Source organism: Poecilia reticulata, linkage group LG16 (genome assembly GCF_000633615.1).
Source record: "Poecilia reticulata strain Guanapo linkage group LG16, Guppy_female_1.0+MT, whole genome shotgun sequence".
Taxonomy (NCBI): Eukaryota; Metazoa; Chordata; class Actinopteri; order Cyprinodontiformes; family Poeciliidae; genus Poecilia; species Poecilia reticulata.
In genome coordinates, this window is record NC_024346.1 from 19112044 (window position 1) to 19126869 (window position 14826).

At 40.5% G+C, this 14826-nt stretch overlaps 3 protein-coding genes across 5 annotated transcripts; 1 reads left to right on the forward strand and 2 right to left on the reverse strand.

Moving 5' to 3' along the window:
- The first annotated feature begins 2863 nt into the window (after positions 1 to 2863).
- LOC103478509 (chemokine-like receptor 1) lies at positions 2864 to 4962 on the forward strand. Of its 2 annotated transcripts, none has more exons than XM_008432397.2 (2): positions 2864 to 2883; positions 3277 to 4962. In XM_008432397.2, exon 2 carries the CDS (start codon positions 3314 to 3316, stop codon positions 4361 to 4363), a length of 1050 nt encoding a protein of 349 aa, XP_008430619.1. In that variant the 5' UTR covers positions 2864 to 2883; positions 3277 to 3313; the 3' UTR covers positions 4364 to 4962. The 2 variants fall into 2 exon arrangements, with proteins under 2 accessions (XP_008430619.1, XP_008430620.1); XM_008432398.2 differs by having other exon boundaries at positions 2875 to 2893.
- A 996-nt stretch (positions 4963 to 5958) lies between these two features.
- LOC103478508 (chymotrypsin-like protease CTRL-1) lies at positions 5959 to 7856 on the reverse strand. Its single transcript, XM_008432396.1, has 7 exons — positions 7762 to 7856; positions 7475 to 7578; positions 7290 to 7369; positions 7120 to 7201; positions 6829 to 7009; positions 6566 to 6696; positions 5959 to 6249 (listed from the first exon to the last, which is right to left on the reverse strand). Exons 1-7 carry the CDS (start codon positions 7805 to 7807, stop codon positions 6088 to 6090), a joined length of 786 nt encoding a protein of 261 aa, XP_008430618.1. The 5' UTR covers positions 7808 to 7856; the 3' UTR covers positions 5959 to 6087.
- Positions 7857 to 8684: 828 nt separating this feature from the next.
- On the reverse strand, positions 8685 to 14744 carry hsc70 (heat shock cognate 70). 2 transcript variants are annotated; one of them, XM_017309364.1, is made up of 9 exons: positions 14624 to 14744; positions 13326 to 13464; positions 12955 to 13160; positions 12697 to 12849; positions 12063 to 12618; positions 11765 to 11967; positions 10403 to 10601; positions 10082 to 10314; positions 8685 to 9892 (listed from the first exon to the last, which is right to left on the reverse strand). In XM_017309364.1, exons 2-9 carry the CDS (start codon positions 13348 to 13350, stop codon positions 9698 to 9700), a joined length of 1770 nt encoding a protein of 589 aa, XP_017164853.1. In that variant the 5' UTR covers positions 13351 to 13464; positions 14624 to 14744; the 3' UTR covers positions 8685 to 9697. The 2 variants fall into 2 exon arrangements, with proteins under 2 accessions (XP_017164853.1, XP_008430617.1); XM_008432395.2 differs by having other exon boundaries at positions 13326 to 13530.
- Positions 14745 to 14826: the final 82 nt, after the last annotated feature.

Genomic DNA, 14826 nt, shown 5'->3' on the forward strand with positions numbered 1-14826 from the left:
TACACCGAGCAAACTTTATGTGGGATTTAGATAAACGTGCGACCGAATGTTTAAATTGCTAAAATAAAAGTGAAGTTGGACAGATATTCAGTGGATTCAGTGTTTGAAAGCAACGGGTTGTTCTGACCATCGGATAACGAAAGATAACCAAAGAACATCACTTTGCAAAGTAAGATACAGTATTTCTTCAAATGCATTGTTTGTGCATATGCGTTAATACTGTAGATGTTTTCAAAATGTAAGACCCACAAGAAGCTAAATACATTAAACCAAAAAAGCTGTATAAAACCAACAGACTTCTGCAAATTTTTTATAGGTAAGTAATCAAGTGGTGGCTAAGACTGCAGACTTGCATCTAAAGTGTCCAGATTATATCTGTGCCACATAGGCCTTTCAGTATAGTGCTTGAGTCACCTTCCTGTGTGAAGTTGCATACTGTGGCTTCCTCCAAAAGTCAAAATAGCTTGTATTTTCTCTCCATTTCAACTTTTCAGGATTTGCCTTTGACAGACCCTGAAAAGATAAAGGGAAAATTGCAATTGCAATTTTCCCTTTATCTTGGAATTGCAGTTTTAGGGTCTGATTGCACATTAGATCTCAAAACCCCAGTTTAGGATTGCAACACATTTAAAACAGAGCCTTATGCTGAGAGTGATAAAAAAAAAGCAAGGTATGAATTCTCAACAGAGCTTAAAGACATTCAAAGCTACTGGCAAAAATGTTGCCAAATAAGACAAGTGTGTGTTTGTAGAGAAGACTGCTTATAACTTAGAACTGTTTTAGAACTGTTTAGAGACGAGAAGCCAAATATGGGAAACCATGTGAACACCTGATTTAAACGCACAGAAAAAGGCTAGTGAGTCAGCAATTTGGCAGGATGTGTCCTAGACACTGAGCTTAAGAACAACACCACCTTGGAAATCACACCCAAGGACATAGTTTTAGAGTCTATATGTATAACTGTAACCAAAAAACAAAACGGGGAACAAAAAAAAAAAAAATGCACAACTATTAAGAAAGATTCTCAGGTTTCTTTCATTTATAACAACAAGAGTGGTGGTTCCATCTGAACAAAAGGTTTTATATTCAAACAACCAACCTGCAGTCCTTGGGATGACCAAGGCCAATGTAATGGCTGGATTACGGGGAAGCGATGGGGGTGAGGGAAGTGTACGGTAGGCTTACTGTGCTAAACAAAGTAGACATCCCAGTTGAGCAAACCAATGTTCAGAAAAAAAGAAAACTAAATCCAAATGAAAAACTGCATGTGTTGCGTAAGGGGGATGCCACCACCAAGGGATGGCCACACTCACCAGAGACCCCACAAGCCGAGGAAAAGATACCATTGAACAAGTTGCTGTCTGTTAGAAAACACACGCACACACACACACACACACACACACGCATGCACGCACACGCACACACACACACACACACACACACACTTTGTTGTGGAGCTGTGTTGGGCTCAATGCCACCAGCTGAATGTCATCCACTCCATCTTGCAGTCCTGTTATAAAAAGATGATGCCTAAATATAAAACACAGTTGGATGAGCCCAAACAGTCAAGCAATGCAAAGGGCAAAGAGAAGCCAAAAGGACAGAGGCAAAACAACAAAAAGCAGGTTCAAAGTTATGATGAATCAAGTATTGAAAGAGCTAGTTTCTGTGCCACAGGCAATGCAGGTATCGTATAGCAATCAGGTGATACCTCTTACATCTCAAAGTGAGGGGAAGCATCAAGCTTAGCTTACTAATTTCTGTGTTTACCCGCAGGAAAACAGCAGCTTAATACAAACATGGAAGGAGGAAACGCAAGACGTTTTACCACATACCAGCTCTGATCCAGGTGGAGAAGCAGGAAGGGGTGCACAACAGAACAGCCTATAAAGTTTATTACAAACTTTATACGCCAAAAGATGTTGCAAAAAGAAGCTGCTGAATGACACGCAAGTGATCTGAATGAGGCATGTACTCTGTGTCAACCAAGAGCTCAGCACTGTCATCGGCTGTTTTAGGTGAACCAATTGGTAATTAAACCAGGGAGCTGAATTCTCTCCCGCCACAGCAAGGCAGCAACAGCACAGTTCAAAGTGCTTTGAATAATGAAAATGGTAAAGACTAAATTGCTGTGGGATAATATAGGAAAGTCTTCTTTTCTCCATAGTCTCCTAACATGGTATTTAAAAGTAACATAAGTGTCCACACAAGTGAATCTCAGGATGTCATGGTTGTTTTGATCGGTTGTGATTGGCTGTCATAGGTTTTAGCTTTTCTTTACACCTCCCCCTATGGGTTTGGCTTACCAAGTGCAAATGAAAATTATAATTCGGCAGATTTGTGTGGATGAACACTTTTATTAAACCAATCAAGTGTGGATTAAATAATTTTATAGTAACAAATACCTCGTTTGTCATCTTCATAAAAAAATCCGACTTTGTGTGGACTAGGCCTAAAACTTCTGTCTTTGGATCCAAGCCATAAATTGGATCCAAATTATAAATTGGATAAATGCAAATCCCGTTTTTTTTAAAAACAGGATTTATTTTTTCATTAGTTGTGTCAAGTCACCTGAAACACTAAAGCAGCCAAAGACTATATGATTGGTTTGTGTAAGGAAAAGTAAAATAAATTGACAGAAGTCTCTGGCAATTTAAAAGGCATAATTTAACGCCTGTATATAAGACATCACCAGAATGTCTTGTCTTATAAGTTGTTTTACAAATTTGGCATCATTTTCTGGGTAATGTTATCTTTATCCACTCCCTCTAGTGACTTCCCTGTCAAATTTGCATTTGAGAGGGAGGAGTAAAAAGAGAGATAAATATGAGGAAGACTGCATAGAGATCAGCCACAATAAAGACTTCGGATACTTCAAGGACAGTAAGGACGGGTAACATATCTTTAAAACTACTTACTTCAAAATCACTAAACTGTTGGATTTTTTTTAAACAGGATTTGCAGAAATACATGTGTAGTATCATCTTAAATACCATTTAAATGTATTTGTCGAGAAATCTTTGTTTTAAGGTAGCAATGAGTTCATTTGTTTTCAATGCGTTAAATAGTAAAATAGACAATGCATATTGAAAAGCAGGGTACAGCCTGAACAAGCTGCTATCTCCTCAAAATCATTTGCAATCACAAGTAATATGCCATTCAAAATTGTAGCTGAAGGAAGTGTTAAATGGATTGTGTACGTATGAGAAAAATGCTTGTTCTCTCCATGTAGACTGGAGAATCTATCTTCAATTGATTCCATTTTTCTTTCATCAGATATCAGTTCCAGAGCCCACACACATCTGGATTTGACATGGGAGCCGAACATATTAGGATGTTCTCGCTGGTTATGTATTGCCTGATTACTCTGGTTGGGACGGTTGGTAATGGTCTGGTCATCTACGTGACCGGCTTCAAGATGAAGAAAACAGTCGACACTGTGTGGTTTCTCAACTTGGCTCTGGCCGACTTCCTCTTTACAGCGTTCCTGGTGTTTACAGCAGTGTCTCTCTCTCAGCAGCACCACTGGCCCTTTGGAGAATTTATGTGCAAACTCAACAACTTTGTGAGTTTGGTCAACATGTTTGCCAGCGTCTTTTTTCTGACAGCCATCAGTCTGGATCGTTGCGTGTCCATCTGGGTGGTGGTGTGGGCACAAAACAAGCGCACCGTCCGCAAAGCTCAAGTCATAAGTGCTGCAATCTGGTTGGCTGCAGCCATCTGTAGCACACCTTATGCATACTTTCGTACTGTGAAAGTTGGCAAGAATCAGACATACTGCTGGTACCCTTCAACTATGACAGAAAACCAACACTGGACATTGTGTATATTCCGCTTTGTTATGGGTTTTCTCATCCCRWTCCTGGCTATATTTTTCTCAYATGTRGCCATATGGATTCGYGCCAGGCGTATGCAGAGAATGAGGAAACGAAGATGTCACCGGATCATTTTCTCCATCATTTTTGCATTCTTTATCTGCTGGTTGCCTTTTCATGTTTTGGGTTTCATTCAATTAAAATTCCCTGCTTTCTCAGATGTACAGAACTTTGTTCGTGTTGCAGGTCCTCTAACTGTAAGTCTTGCCTTCATGAACAGCTGCTTGAACCCCATCCTCTATGTTTTCATGTGTGACGAGTTCCAGAAGAAGCTCAAGCAGTCCGTTTGCTCTGTGATAGAGAGCGCTCTGGCGGAGGACCATGTGTTATTCGGATCCTCTCGTTCACTCTCATCTCACTTGTCATTGACTGTCCAAAGATGCACTGTGGAGGAAAAACAGGCTGTGACTTCTCCAACCTTCACAAAGACCAATCTGGTTTCCACAGAAATACAAGCGAGTCCCGAGGAAGACTTCAACAAATTATAGGAAAATATGAACATCAAATAAGTTTCTTAGATGACAAATGACCTGCACTTGTGTGGTACTTTGTACTATATTCAGCCATTCAACCATTCAGACACATTCTCGCACTGATGGGAGCCACAGCTGCCCAGGAGCAGACTGAACTTTCTTGCCCAAGGACACGACGACGCAGCGGGGGTTTGACCTGCTCCTACCACCATCACCATGATGTAAATGTTCTTAACATTAGCAAAAATATTATATGAAGATACAGCAAAGAGAAACAAAGTGCTGCCAATTAAAGTTGGAAATAACTTACAGTAATTGATGTTCAACAGTTTAAAGTGAAGTTAACTTTCATTTGAGAACAAAAGAACTTGGTTTATTTCTACTTTTCATGGCTCTGACATTTTGTAATAAATGTGTATGTAAATGTTTATAACAGCATCACCTCGTGATGGTTGGTGCCACGGGAGATGAATTAATCTAGAAATAAAAGTGTGCCAATGAATCTGTGGTGTTATCCGTAGATATGGAAAAATGCCCCACAATATTCATGATTGCCTTTTCTTTTAATATTACATGTACGCTTGAGTGTCTGTTTTAATAATAAATGAACAAACCTGTTAAAAAAAGAAATCTGGACAATTTATTGATGGAATGCGCTGGAACCACTACAGGACGCTAACACAGTACGTTAATTTATTTTTTTCTTAATTAATTAATTTAATTTAATAAATTGATATTTATTAGTAATGTTGATCATGGCAAGAAGAAACAGTCAAGAATGAATGCATATTTGATAAATATGAATAAAAACACATACACCTTATTGTACCCATCAGTCATTTTAGACCTTACTATGGGCAACTGATTGACACTTATGGAGACATTAAAAGTCACTATGACAAGCCTTTAGATGCCACTCCCATATTAATGTTATCTGAAAGACCACGTGTGTTGTGCAATGGGAATGGTCGCGCTGCGTTTGTTTCTAAGAAGTAGTTGGCGCTATTGCAACTTTATGAAGTTGGATGTCACATTCTAATTTTGCAAGTGCTTTTGCTGACTTAATTACTTTAAAAAACATCACAAATAGTCACAAGCTCCTAAAAACACATGCACTGCTAAGAGGATTATGTGGATTTTGTTTTTATCTCTGGATACTTGAACAGTTTTTTCTTTACTTATTTATCTTAAAACTGAATGTTTTCAAACCTTTAAGACGTAAATTAAAGACATTGTGGTTTTCCTTTACCATCAGAAGCTCTTGTTGACCATGTCAGTATAAGTTCTGAAATTGCACATATGCACACAGATACACACACATGACCACGGCCCCGCACACACACATACACATATGTTTTTCTATCTTCACAAGGACTTTGCATTGGCCTCCATTCATTTGCACTCATTTCTGTAGCTTAATTCTGACACCCATCCTAACTCTAGCTATCACCAGTTCGTGCTTAACTCTAAACCTGATCTAAACTCAATTCACACTTTAGTCCTAAACTTTACCCACAATCAGTCAGTGCTCACAACCTAGCATGAGTTAGGAAAATACACATATACACACATGCATACATACGTATCTTATTTAAGAACATGACACTAGCAAGTCTTCAAGATTTTATTGCTTGATTTCTTGAGAATGCACCAAACAGCAACCCTTGGGACACTGGTTCTATTTATTCACAGTGCGATCCAACTTCAGCTTTAATACGTTTGCATTAGTGTTTTGCCGATTAGTTGTAAGCAAGGGTCTGGTCGATCCAGCTGCGCAGGTAGGACACGCGGGCGTACACTGCCGGGGCGTACACGTTGCAGTTGGTGGTGCCCCAAGACACAATACCCGCAAGATACCACACACCACTGCTTTCACACACCAGAGGGCCACCAGAGTCACCCTGAAACAAGGCAAATAGTTTACAAGATTACTTTAAGATAAATGAACTTGCATTCTTACAGTATCTGTGTTCTGCCTTCTGTGAGCACTGGGCTGGCTGAGTTCAAAAACAGGAAAAAGTGTAGCAATAGCACAGTTGCTGACTCAGATGATATATACACAATCACACACTCGCATTTCATATAAATTTTTTAAAAGAGCACACTTAATTTCACATTTCACACGTTACAAATGTATTTTGCGAACGTATTATTCAGTAGTCATTGTAAGCTTATGTGTTTTACTAAAGGAAGTCTAGCCATTGAACTGCACGTTACCTGGCAGGAAGACACTCCAGAAGCACCAGCACAGATCATGACGTCAGTGATTCTGCTGGCACCCCAGTAATTTCTGCACTGAGCAGGGCTGAGCAGAGGCAGGGAGGTCTGCTGCAGGTAACGAGGGCTTGCTGAGAAGACAGAAAAAAAAAATACAACCACTCCAAATCCGTTACAGTGCTTTTTCTTTTCTCTCTATAAGGTTTTCCAGCTTTGATGCTTGTAAAAACATCTTGCTTAGACATGTAGAGAGGCTCACTCACAGGTTTGTCCTGTCCTGCCCCATCCGGTGGTGACACATTTGGTTCCGGAGGGGATACTGCTGCTGGAGGAGACCAAGCACACCGGAGACACGCGGGAGTTGAACTGTGCTGGGGAGGAGAGCCTCAGAAGTGTGATGTCGTAGTCAAGGGTGTTTGAGTTGAAGTAAGGGTGGGTGATGGCCTATACGTAGAGGTGAAGAAAAAATGTCAAATTATTTCCAAAAAGTTTAAATATCTTTGAAACAGTCACACAGATAAAAAGCTCACGTTTTAGAAAGAGATTTTCCTTACCCTAGAAATGGTCTTGACCTGAATGGGCTCGCTGTTGTACTGCCGATCGTGCTCACCCAGGATCACACGGTGGTTTGACGGCCTGTCAGAATGAAAGGTCATCTTATTAATTACTTACTTTTAGAAAGCAGTTTTAAAATGTTTGCAACGGGACACATCTAGCAACTTACGACACACGGCAGTGAGCAGCTGTGACAACCCAGTACTCATTGATCAGTGAGCCTCCACAGAAGTGAAACCCGGTGCCATCCTAAGTTTGGAACAATGTCTCTTCAAGAGATTTTTCTTTGCCTGAGGTTTTTGTTTTCGCATGATACAACAGAACTGGAGAATTTCAGAAGACTGAGCGACGTACCTGAAGAGAAACTTGCCAGGGCCAGGAACCGGACACAGCATTCTCGCCATTAACAATCTTGTTGTATCCGCTCACCTGGGGCTTAATAGTAGGCACTCCACACCCTGAGGCCCAAAGATTAAATCCAGCATGATTGCAATGGTTATGCTCAGTTACAATACAGTGTAATCAGTGCACATGTAGCTACAATCCAATTCAAATGTGAATTGTCAATGATGTTTTTACTGCATTTCTTTTATGGGTTGCCTTGAGATGAAAGCATGAAATAAAGTTATAGTGCCACTCACCCAGTGTGGAGGCCACAAGGGCAAAACAACTAATAAGCAAGAACATAATTGTGGCCCAACTTTGATTCAAGTCTACCCTGTCTGGTTGCTTTGTACTACACAAGCTTTTATAGGTGCATCCCACACGACTGACCCTGACTTCTGTGGGTAGCCATTAGTATAAACCCCTCCCCATCCATGTTTCACCGGCCCCCGCGTGAGAAAACACCACCTGCCGATAAGCACCTTCGACAATCTAAATTCACACTCGAATTAGGAAAAAATAGATCACATAATTATTTGATTTGGAAGAAGCAGCAGCATGGTTTTCCTTTGCTGTTGCTATTAAAAATGATTCAGTAAGTGAAGCTTGCTTCTTGCTTCTGAACAGCACATGCATGCATCAAGAACAGACGACACATCCTGGTGATAAACGCTGACTTCTACTACTCAGGAGCTCTGTTTTTAACACCCTTTCTTTCATTTCCTGTGAGGCAAGTTGATACAGATTGAAAATGCACTGATTAAAATGTGGTTTTCTTTCATTAAGAGTCTGTCAGCTCTTCCTGACAGACTTGTCATGCAATGTGGTGTGACGAGGCATGCCACATTGAAGACTGATCAAACCTCAAACCTGAGTGCATTTCACTGCATTCTTGTGTTTAATGACACACAGTTATCAATAGGAAGTAGGAAATACTTCATTTTAAGGGGTTTTTGCACATCATAATCTGATGAAAAATGCAAAGTGTGGCATGCAAATTGATTGAACTAGGGTTCAACCAATTTAACTTTTCTATGCTCACAAAAATCCATTGAAACTAATTAGTAAACAGACTCTACCTGAGTAATTTGATTATAGTATAAATGCAGCTGTGTGAATTTCTCAGCTTTCTTTGACAACACAAACAGCATCATGAAGATCAATGAACACAGCAGACAGGTCAGGGATAAAGATGCATAGATGTTTATTGCAAGATTTTAGGTTTTAACAGCAGAAATATCTCCAGCTTTAAACATGTTTTGTCTGTTCAACCCATCTGAATGGCTGTCTGAAATGCATGACTATTCAAAAGTGAAAATATTGCTCAGTTGTCCCTGTGCAATTTGCAACAAGTCCAATATGTGGTAGAAGGTACTCTGGTCACATCAGACCAAAAATGTAACCTTTTACTTTACATGTTATGTGTGATGCTAGTGGCTTTTCTCCATAGGGATGGAAAACTGAACAAAGTTGATGGATTGTGGTCTTAAATACAGGGCAATGTTGGAAGGAATCCTGTAAAATTTAACACTGGGGTTGAAGGTCACCTTCCGGCAAGACGATGATCCGAAACATACAGACAGAGCTGAAAACGGAATGGTTTAAATTAAAGCACGTGTGTCTGAATGGTACAGGTCAAATTTGATTGTGAATGTGATTTTTTTTTTTTTGTGCCTAGAATTAGAATATAATGTTTACAAACTTTCCATCCAATGGAAGCAAGCTTGAGCTCTTCTAAAAAAGCAAAAAAAGAATGGGCAAAAACTGTGAGTTGTCTGGATTTACAAAGCTTGAATAGCGATATCAGAAAAAGCTTTGCAGTTTTTATTATATTGAAATGCGGTCAGGCAAACTTTAATTCAGGGCTCTGATTCTCATTTGCCAAAACTGTTGAGAAGCATAGATACTTTAATTTTTACTTCACATGTATGCAGGAACTTATTTATGCTGGCCTATAAAACATCTCTATAAAGATTTGTAATTAAGTCACAAAGTGAGAAAGTTCAGACACCAAGGCCTCTCCTGGCTAGCTCTATCCTTAGCACATTTTACCAATAGCTCATTACACTAACAGTAATGCTGTAGAGCAAAATTAAGTTGAATTTTTATGGTGTGCCCATTTGGCACAAAATGCATGGTTTGAACAGCCACTACATGTGGTCAAGCTAAGATAAGTAACTGTTGTGCTTATATTTAGTCGACTTCCTCGATGGTTGGGCCAGAGGAGGAACCAGCTTCGGCTCCACCAGGGAAGCCACCTGGCATTCCTCCTGGCATTCCTCCTGGCATTCCTCCTGGCATGCCCCCCTGGTACAGCTTAGAGATTATGGGGTTGCAAATCTTCTCCAGCTCTTTCTGCTGGTGCTCATACTCCTCCTTCTCAGCTGTCTGAATAAAGAAAAAGAAGCAGATGAATGTGATGTAAGAGCTGGAACTGTGTAAAAACTAAAGGAAGTTGAAAGATGTCTATCTATCACAGTTTCTCTGCTACACATCTGTGATTTCACAACTTTTTCAAACAGGAAGATCTTGTTTTTGGATATTAATAAAAGCATTTTTAATTTGCGGATATTTCACCTGGTTCCTGTCCAGCCAGGCGATTACTTCATTACACTTGTCTATGATAGTCTTTTTGTCCTCGGGACTGATCTTGTCTTGGAGCTTCTCGTCCTCCACTGTGCTCTTCATGTTGAAGGCCAGGGACTCGAGAGAGTTTTTGGCAGTGATCTTGTCTCTCTGGGCCTCATCTTCAGACCTGAACTGTTCTGCTTCCTGCACCATGCGCTCAATGTCTTCCTTGCTCAGTCGACCTGAGGAAGAATAAAACGTAAAGCTTGCTTCAGTCACTTTACCACCTTCTCTGGTGAACAATCTTTGCCCTGTAATACATCGTCCAACCTTTGTCATTGGTGATGGTGATCTTGTTCTCCTTTCCGGTGCTTTTGTCGACTGCCGAGACGTTGAGAATGCCGTTGGCATCAATGTCAAAGGTCACCTCGATCTGAGGGACTCCTCTGGGAGCAGGCGGGATACCAGTCAATTCAAATTTCCCCAAGATATTGTTATCTTTGGTCATGGCTCTTTCCCCTTCGTAAACCTAAAACAGGGTATTGATGTTAAGTTTATTGGATGGATCAATGAACATTTTCAACACTAAGGCACAGTGCATTTAAAAAGGATTTTATCCCCTTACAGATTTATCCTGTTCTTGCTGTTTTTCACACTTGAGTTCTTCAAACAATCAAAGTAATTTTAATATCAAACACAGTTAACACAAATGAATTCATGATGGAGTTTTGAAGCAAACAGATCAAGCCTCATTTCAATTGGTTTAGAGTCTGGGCTTCCGCTTGGACAGTCTAACATCAATTTTAGTCGATTCAGAGGTGGAGTTCCTAGTGTTGTTTGGATTATTTTTACTACATGTAAGTATACAACTATACATTATGACAAGGGTGCAGGAGTTCAAGGTCTCAAACTAATTAACCAGACAGTCTCACTTTGGATTTTATTGTTTCTTAAATAATGGCAAGTTGTGCAGATCTAGAAGCATCAAATTCCACTTGTCTGGCAGACCTGGGTCAAATTTAACTTTTTAAAAAATTGTATATAGTTAATTTAATTACCTAATTCAATTGTTACTTTTGACATAAGGCTGGTTTGGATAGGTTTTTTCTGGTTTAAACCTGTTTTTTTATTTACCCATGTGAACTTTGGTTGATATTTGCCTGATCTGAAGTAGAGAAAAAGGCTGAAACAGCAGAAAGTTGTGAGGGGAGATAAATAACTTTTCATAGTACTGTATAATATGGGGTATCGTTTGTAAAGTTACACAGTCACAAAGTAAAAATAATAATAACATGCCATGAAAGAAAAAAATTGCCGCTTCATTTTCTTAATTTATATTTCCACCATGTTGTTTCTGTCATTACCAAATATTTAGGTTGGTGCTAAATAGTTTTACATTCTAAACTAAACATTTAGCTTGTTAACTAAATGCTTAGCTTGGAGCTAAATATTTAAATTTGAGATAAATATATAATTGGCACACACAATATTTAGCTTGCTAATCAAATATTTAGTTTGACATTTATAAATGAATGACTGAGACGGTGAAAATCTGACTGAAAAGCAAACCCTTATTTTAATCTTATGACTTGCTAAATAACCCAGATTATTCCTGTTAATGTTTCACCGTCTAATCTCACAAAAGTCACCCAAAAGCATGAGGTGTGAACTTTTCTGTGCATAATGTGCTACCTGAATGAGGACACCAGGTTGGTTGTCGGAGTAGGTGGTGAAGGTTTGGGTTTGTTTAGTTGGAATAGTGGTGTTCCTTTTGATAAGGACCGTCATCACTCCTCCAGCCGTTTCAATTCCCAGGGACAGGGGTGTGACGTCCAGCAGGAGCAGGTCCTGCACATTCTCAGACTTATCGCCAGCCAGGATGGCAGCCTGTACAGCTGTGGGGTTTCCGAATAACGACGTCATTATTACAGGAAAGTTTTTATCTGCACCTTCTTCCAGGCACACAGGAGTAAATTCTGCGGAAACCTACCTGCCCCGTACGCAACCGCCTCATCCGGGTTGATGCTCTTGTTCAAGTCGCGCCCGTTGAAGAAGTCCTGCAGCAGCTTTTGGATCTTCGGAATACGCGTGGAGCCGCCCACGAGAACAATATCGTGGATCTGGCTCTTATCCATCTTGGCGTCCCTCAGGGCCTTCTCCACGGGCTCGAGGGTTCCTCGGAACAGGTCCGCGTTGAGTTCTTCGAAGCGAGCCCTGGTGATGGAAGTGTAGAAGTCTGTTCCCTCGTAGAGTGAGTCGATCTCAATGCTGGCCTGGGTGCTGCTGGAGAGGGTGCGCTTAGCTCGCTCGCACGCTGTACGCAGACGGCGCACGGCCCGCTTGTTGTTGATGATGTCCTTTTTGAACTTGCGCTTGAACTCGGCAATGAAGTGGTTGACCATGCGGTTGTCAAAGTCCTCCCCACCCAAGTGGGTGTCCCCTGCTGTGGCCTTGACCTCAAAGATGCCGTCCTCAATTGTCAAGACTGACACGTCAAAAGTACCGCCACCAAGGTCGAATATGAGAACATTGCGCTCACCCCCAACCTAAAGTAAATAGAAGGAGATTATAAAAGCGACATAAAAGCAAGAGGTCAGCATTTTAGCCATTGGATTGAAGGTCACCTTTTTGTCCAAGCCGTATGCAATGGCTGCGGCTGTGGGTTCATTGATAATGCGAAGCACATTGAGGCCAGAGATGGTACCAGCGTCTTTGGTGGCTTGACGCTGGGAGTCATTGAAGTAAGCAGGAACTGTGATAACTGCATTGTTCACGGGCTGAAATTATGGAAATAATTTCATTTAATCAAAATATATGTCTCATTATAAGTCTTGGTGCAGGACATTGATTTTTCAGTAGTAACATCCTCATAAGCAGCATACCTTGCCAAGGTAGGCTTCAGAAATCTCCTTCATTTTGGTGAGAACCATGGAGGAAATCTCCTCGGGGTAGAAGGACTTGATCTCCCCCTTGTATTCGACCTCCATCTTTGGTTTTGAGGAATCATTTATAACCTTGAAGGGCCAGTGTTTCATGTCCGATTGCACCACGGCGTCGTCAAACTTGCGACCAATCAGACGCTTAGCATCTGTAGTTAATTCAGCAACAACGAAAAGAAAGTTTCGATGTATGCACAGACATTTTGCATTTTAATATGAACTGATGTAAAAAAAATTGAGAAAGAAACAGATGGAGAAGTGAAATCCTAATTTGTATGATTGTTTCTGACTGTGCAGTCTTGCAGTGTTTTTACCAAATACGGTGTTGGCTGGATTCATGGCCACCTGGTTCTTGGCAGCATCTCCAATCAGCCTCTCTGTGTCTGTGAAGGCCACATAGCTTGGGGTGGTTCTGTTCCCTTGGTCATTGGCAATGATCTCCACTTTGCCATGCTGGAAGATACCCACACATGAGTAAGTGGTGCCCAGATCAATGCCTACTGCTGGTCCTTTAGACATCTTCAAAAGGCAAACAAAGAGACTTTTAGTATTTCAGCACATTTACATTGGCAGTTCCATCTCAAATCAGTGCATACGGTGTTTATCACTCCAGCGTCTTTATATGTCTTTCTGCTTAAGCCTCATGAATTGTTGTAATATCACTGAGAACTCTGTGCATCCACAAGAAACTAGATGTTTTTCAATAGTAATTTTGCAGGCTTGCTAAAGGTCTCATATCCAATCTAGTCAATCCAATCTAGCTTTATTAAGAAAGAACTTTAAATTTCCAGAGGAGCTATATTGCTGAACAGAATACATAAAAAAAAATCTGAAAATGCCAAAATAAAAGACACAAATATGGAATACAAAAATAGAAAATATGTTCAAAATATTAGCAGCCGTGCAATAAAAGGCTTATAAAATAAGTAGAAACTCAGATCAACATATCATGTGGTGTCAAAGGCCAAGGCGAATACATTAGTTAGTGATTAAAAAACAGGCAGTGATATAGTCACATATTTCAACCTGCCACAGCAAAGGCCTCTTTTTTGTGTTAGGCATGCAGAGGAGCAGCTGATCAGCTGACCTGATTGATTGACAAAGATTAAAAAGAAAATTGTGGCTTTGTTGCATAGTAACATAACTGATTAGAGGAGAAATCTAGCAAAACGCCTGAGTGGCGGAAGCTCTTTGGAGCTGCGCTCACCCAACCGAGAACCATTTTTAGAACAGGAAAATGTCACAATGTTTCTGTGGAAAAGCAGCTCCAAGTGACTTACTCCGAGGCCTGAAACCTTCCTTTTGGAAAAAAATTATTGACTTAGATAATTGAGCAACACAAGAGAGAAAAAAGTGCTGACATAATGTTCCTATGTCTTGCACACACACCACAGATAAAATCACTTAGCCATGAAAATTTGTCAGATTTTGCTTGCACAACTTTGCCATTTTTACTGCACTGATTTTGGTTTCATGTGCCATGTTTGACAGAGGCCATGCAAACCTGAAATATGTCAGTGCCTCTTACTTTGTATTCAGGCTTTCCAAGCAGCAAACGAGATAGATTATAAAGCGAGGCCAGAAGAGCGATGCTTCCTGTATATTCAGTTACCTTGTGAAGTTAGATGCTCAGGAAGTGATAGTTTGCTGAATTAAAGTGATGCTGTATTTTAAACACCGCAGTCTGAGCTCCTCTCCAGCACTCCCTTCTTCTCCTGGCGGGCAGCGGATGAGTGTCCTGTCCCTCCTGTTTTTATAAGGCTCGGTGCAGGCAGAGACCACTGGAGGTGTCAGGTGACTCCACCAAGGAAAGTT

Bases quoted from the DNA above. Each gene is read 5' to 3' on its own strand.
- LOC103478508 (XM_008432396.1), bottom strand. From the start codon at position 7,807: ATGTTCTTGCTTATTAGTTGTTTTGCCCTTGTGGCCTCCACACTGG. The intron at 7,370-7,474 runs GTACGTCGCTCA...TTCCAAACTTAG, and splicing joins CCTGGCAAGTTTCTCTTCAG to GATGGCACCGGGTTTCACTT. The intron at 6,697-6,828 runs GTGAGTGAGCCT...CTGTCTTCTCAG, and splicing joins GGGCAGGACAGGACAAACCT to CAAGCCCTCGTTACCTGCAG.
- hsc70 (XM_008432395.2), bottom strand. From the start codon at position 13,530: ATGTCTAAAGGACCAGCAGTAGGCATTGATCTGGGCACCACTTACTCA. The intron at 11,968-12,062 runs GTAGGTTTCCGC...GAAACCCCACAG, and splicing joins GGCGGTTGCGTACGGGGCAG to CTGTACAGGCTGCCATCCTG. The intron at 10,602-11,764 runs GTAGCACATTAT...ACCCTGTTTTAG, and splicing joins AACCTGGTGTCCTCATTCAG to GTTTACGAAGGGGAAAGAGC.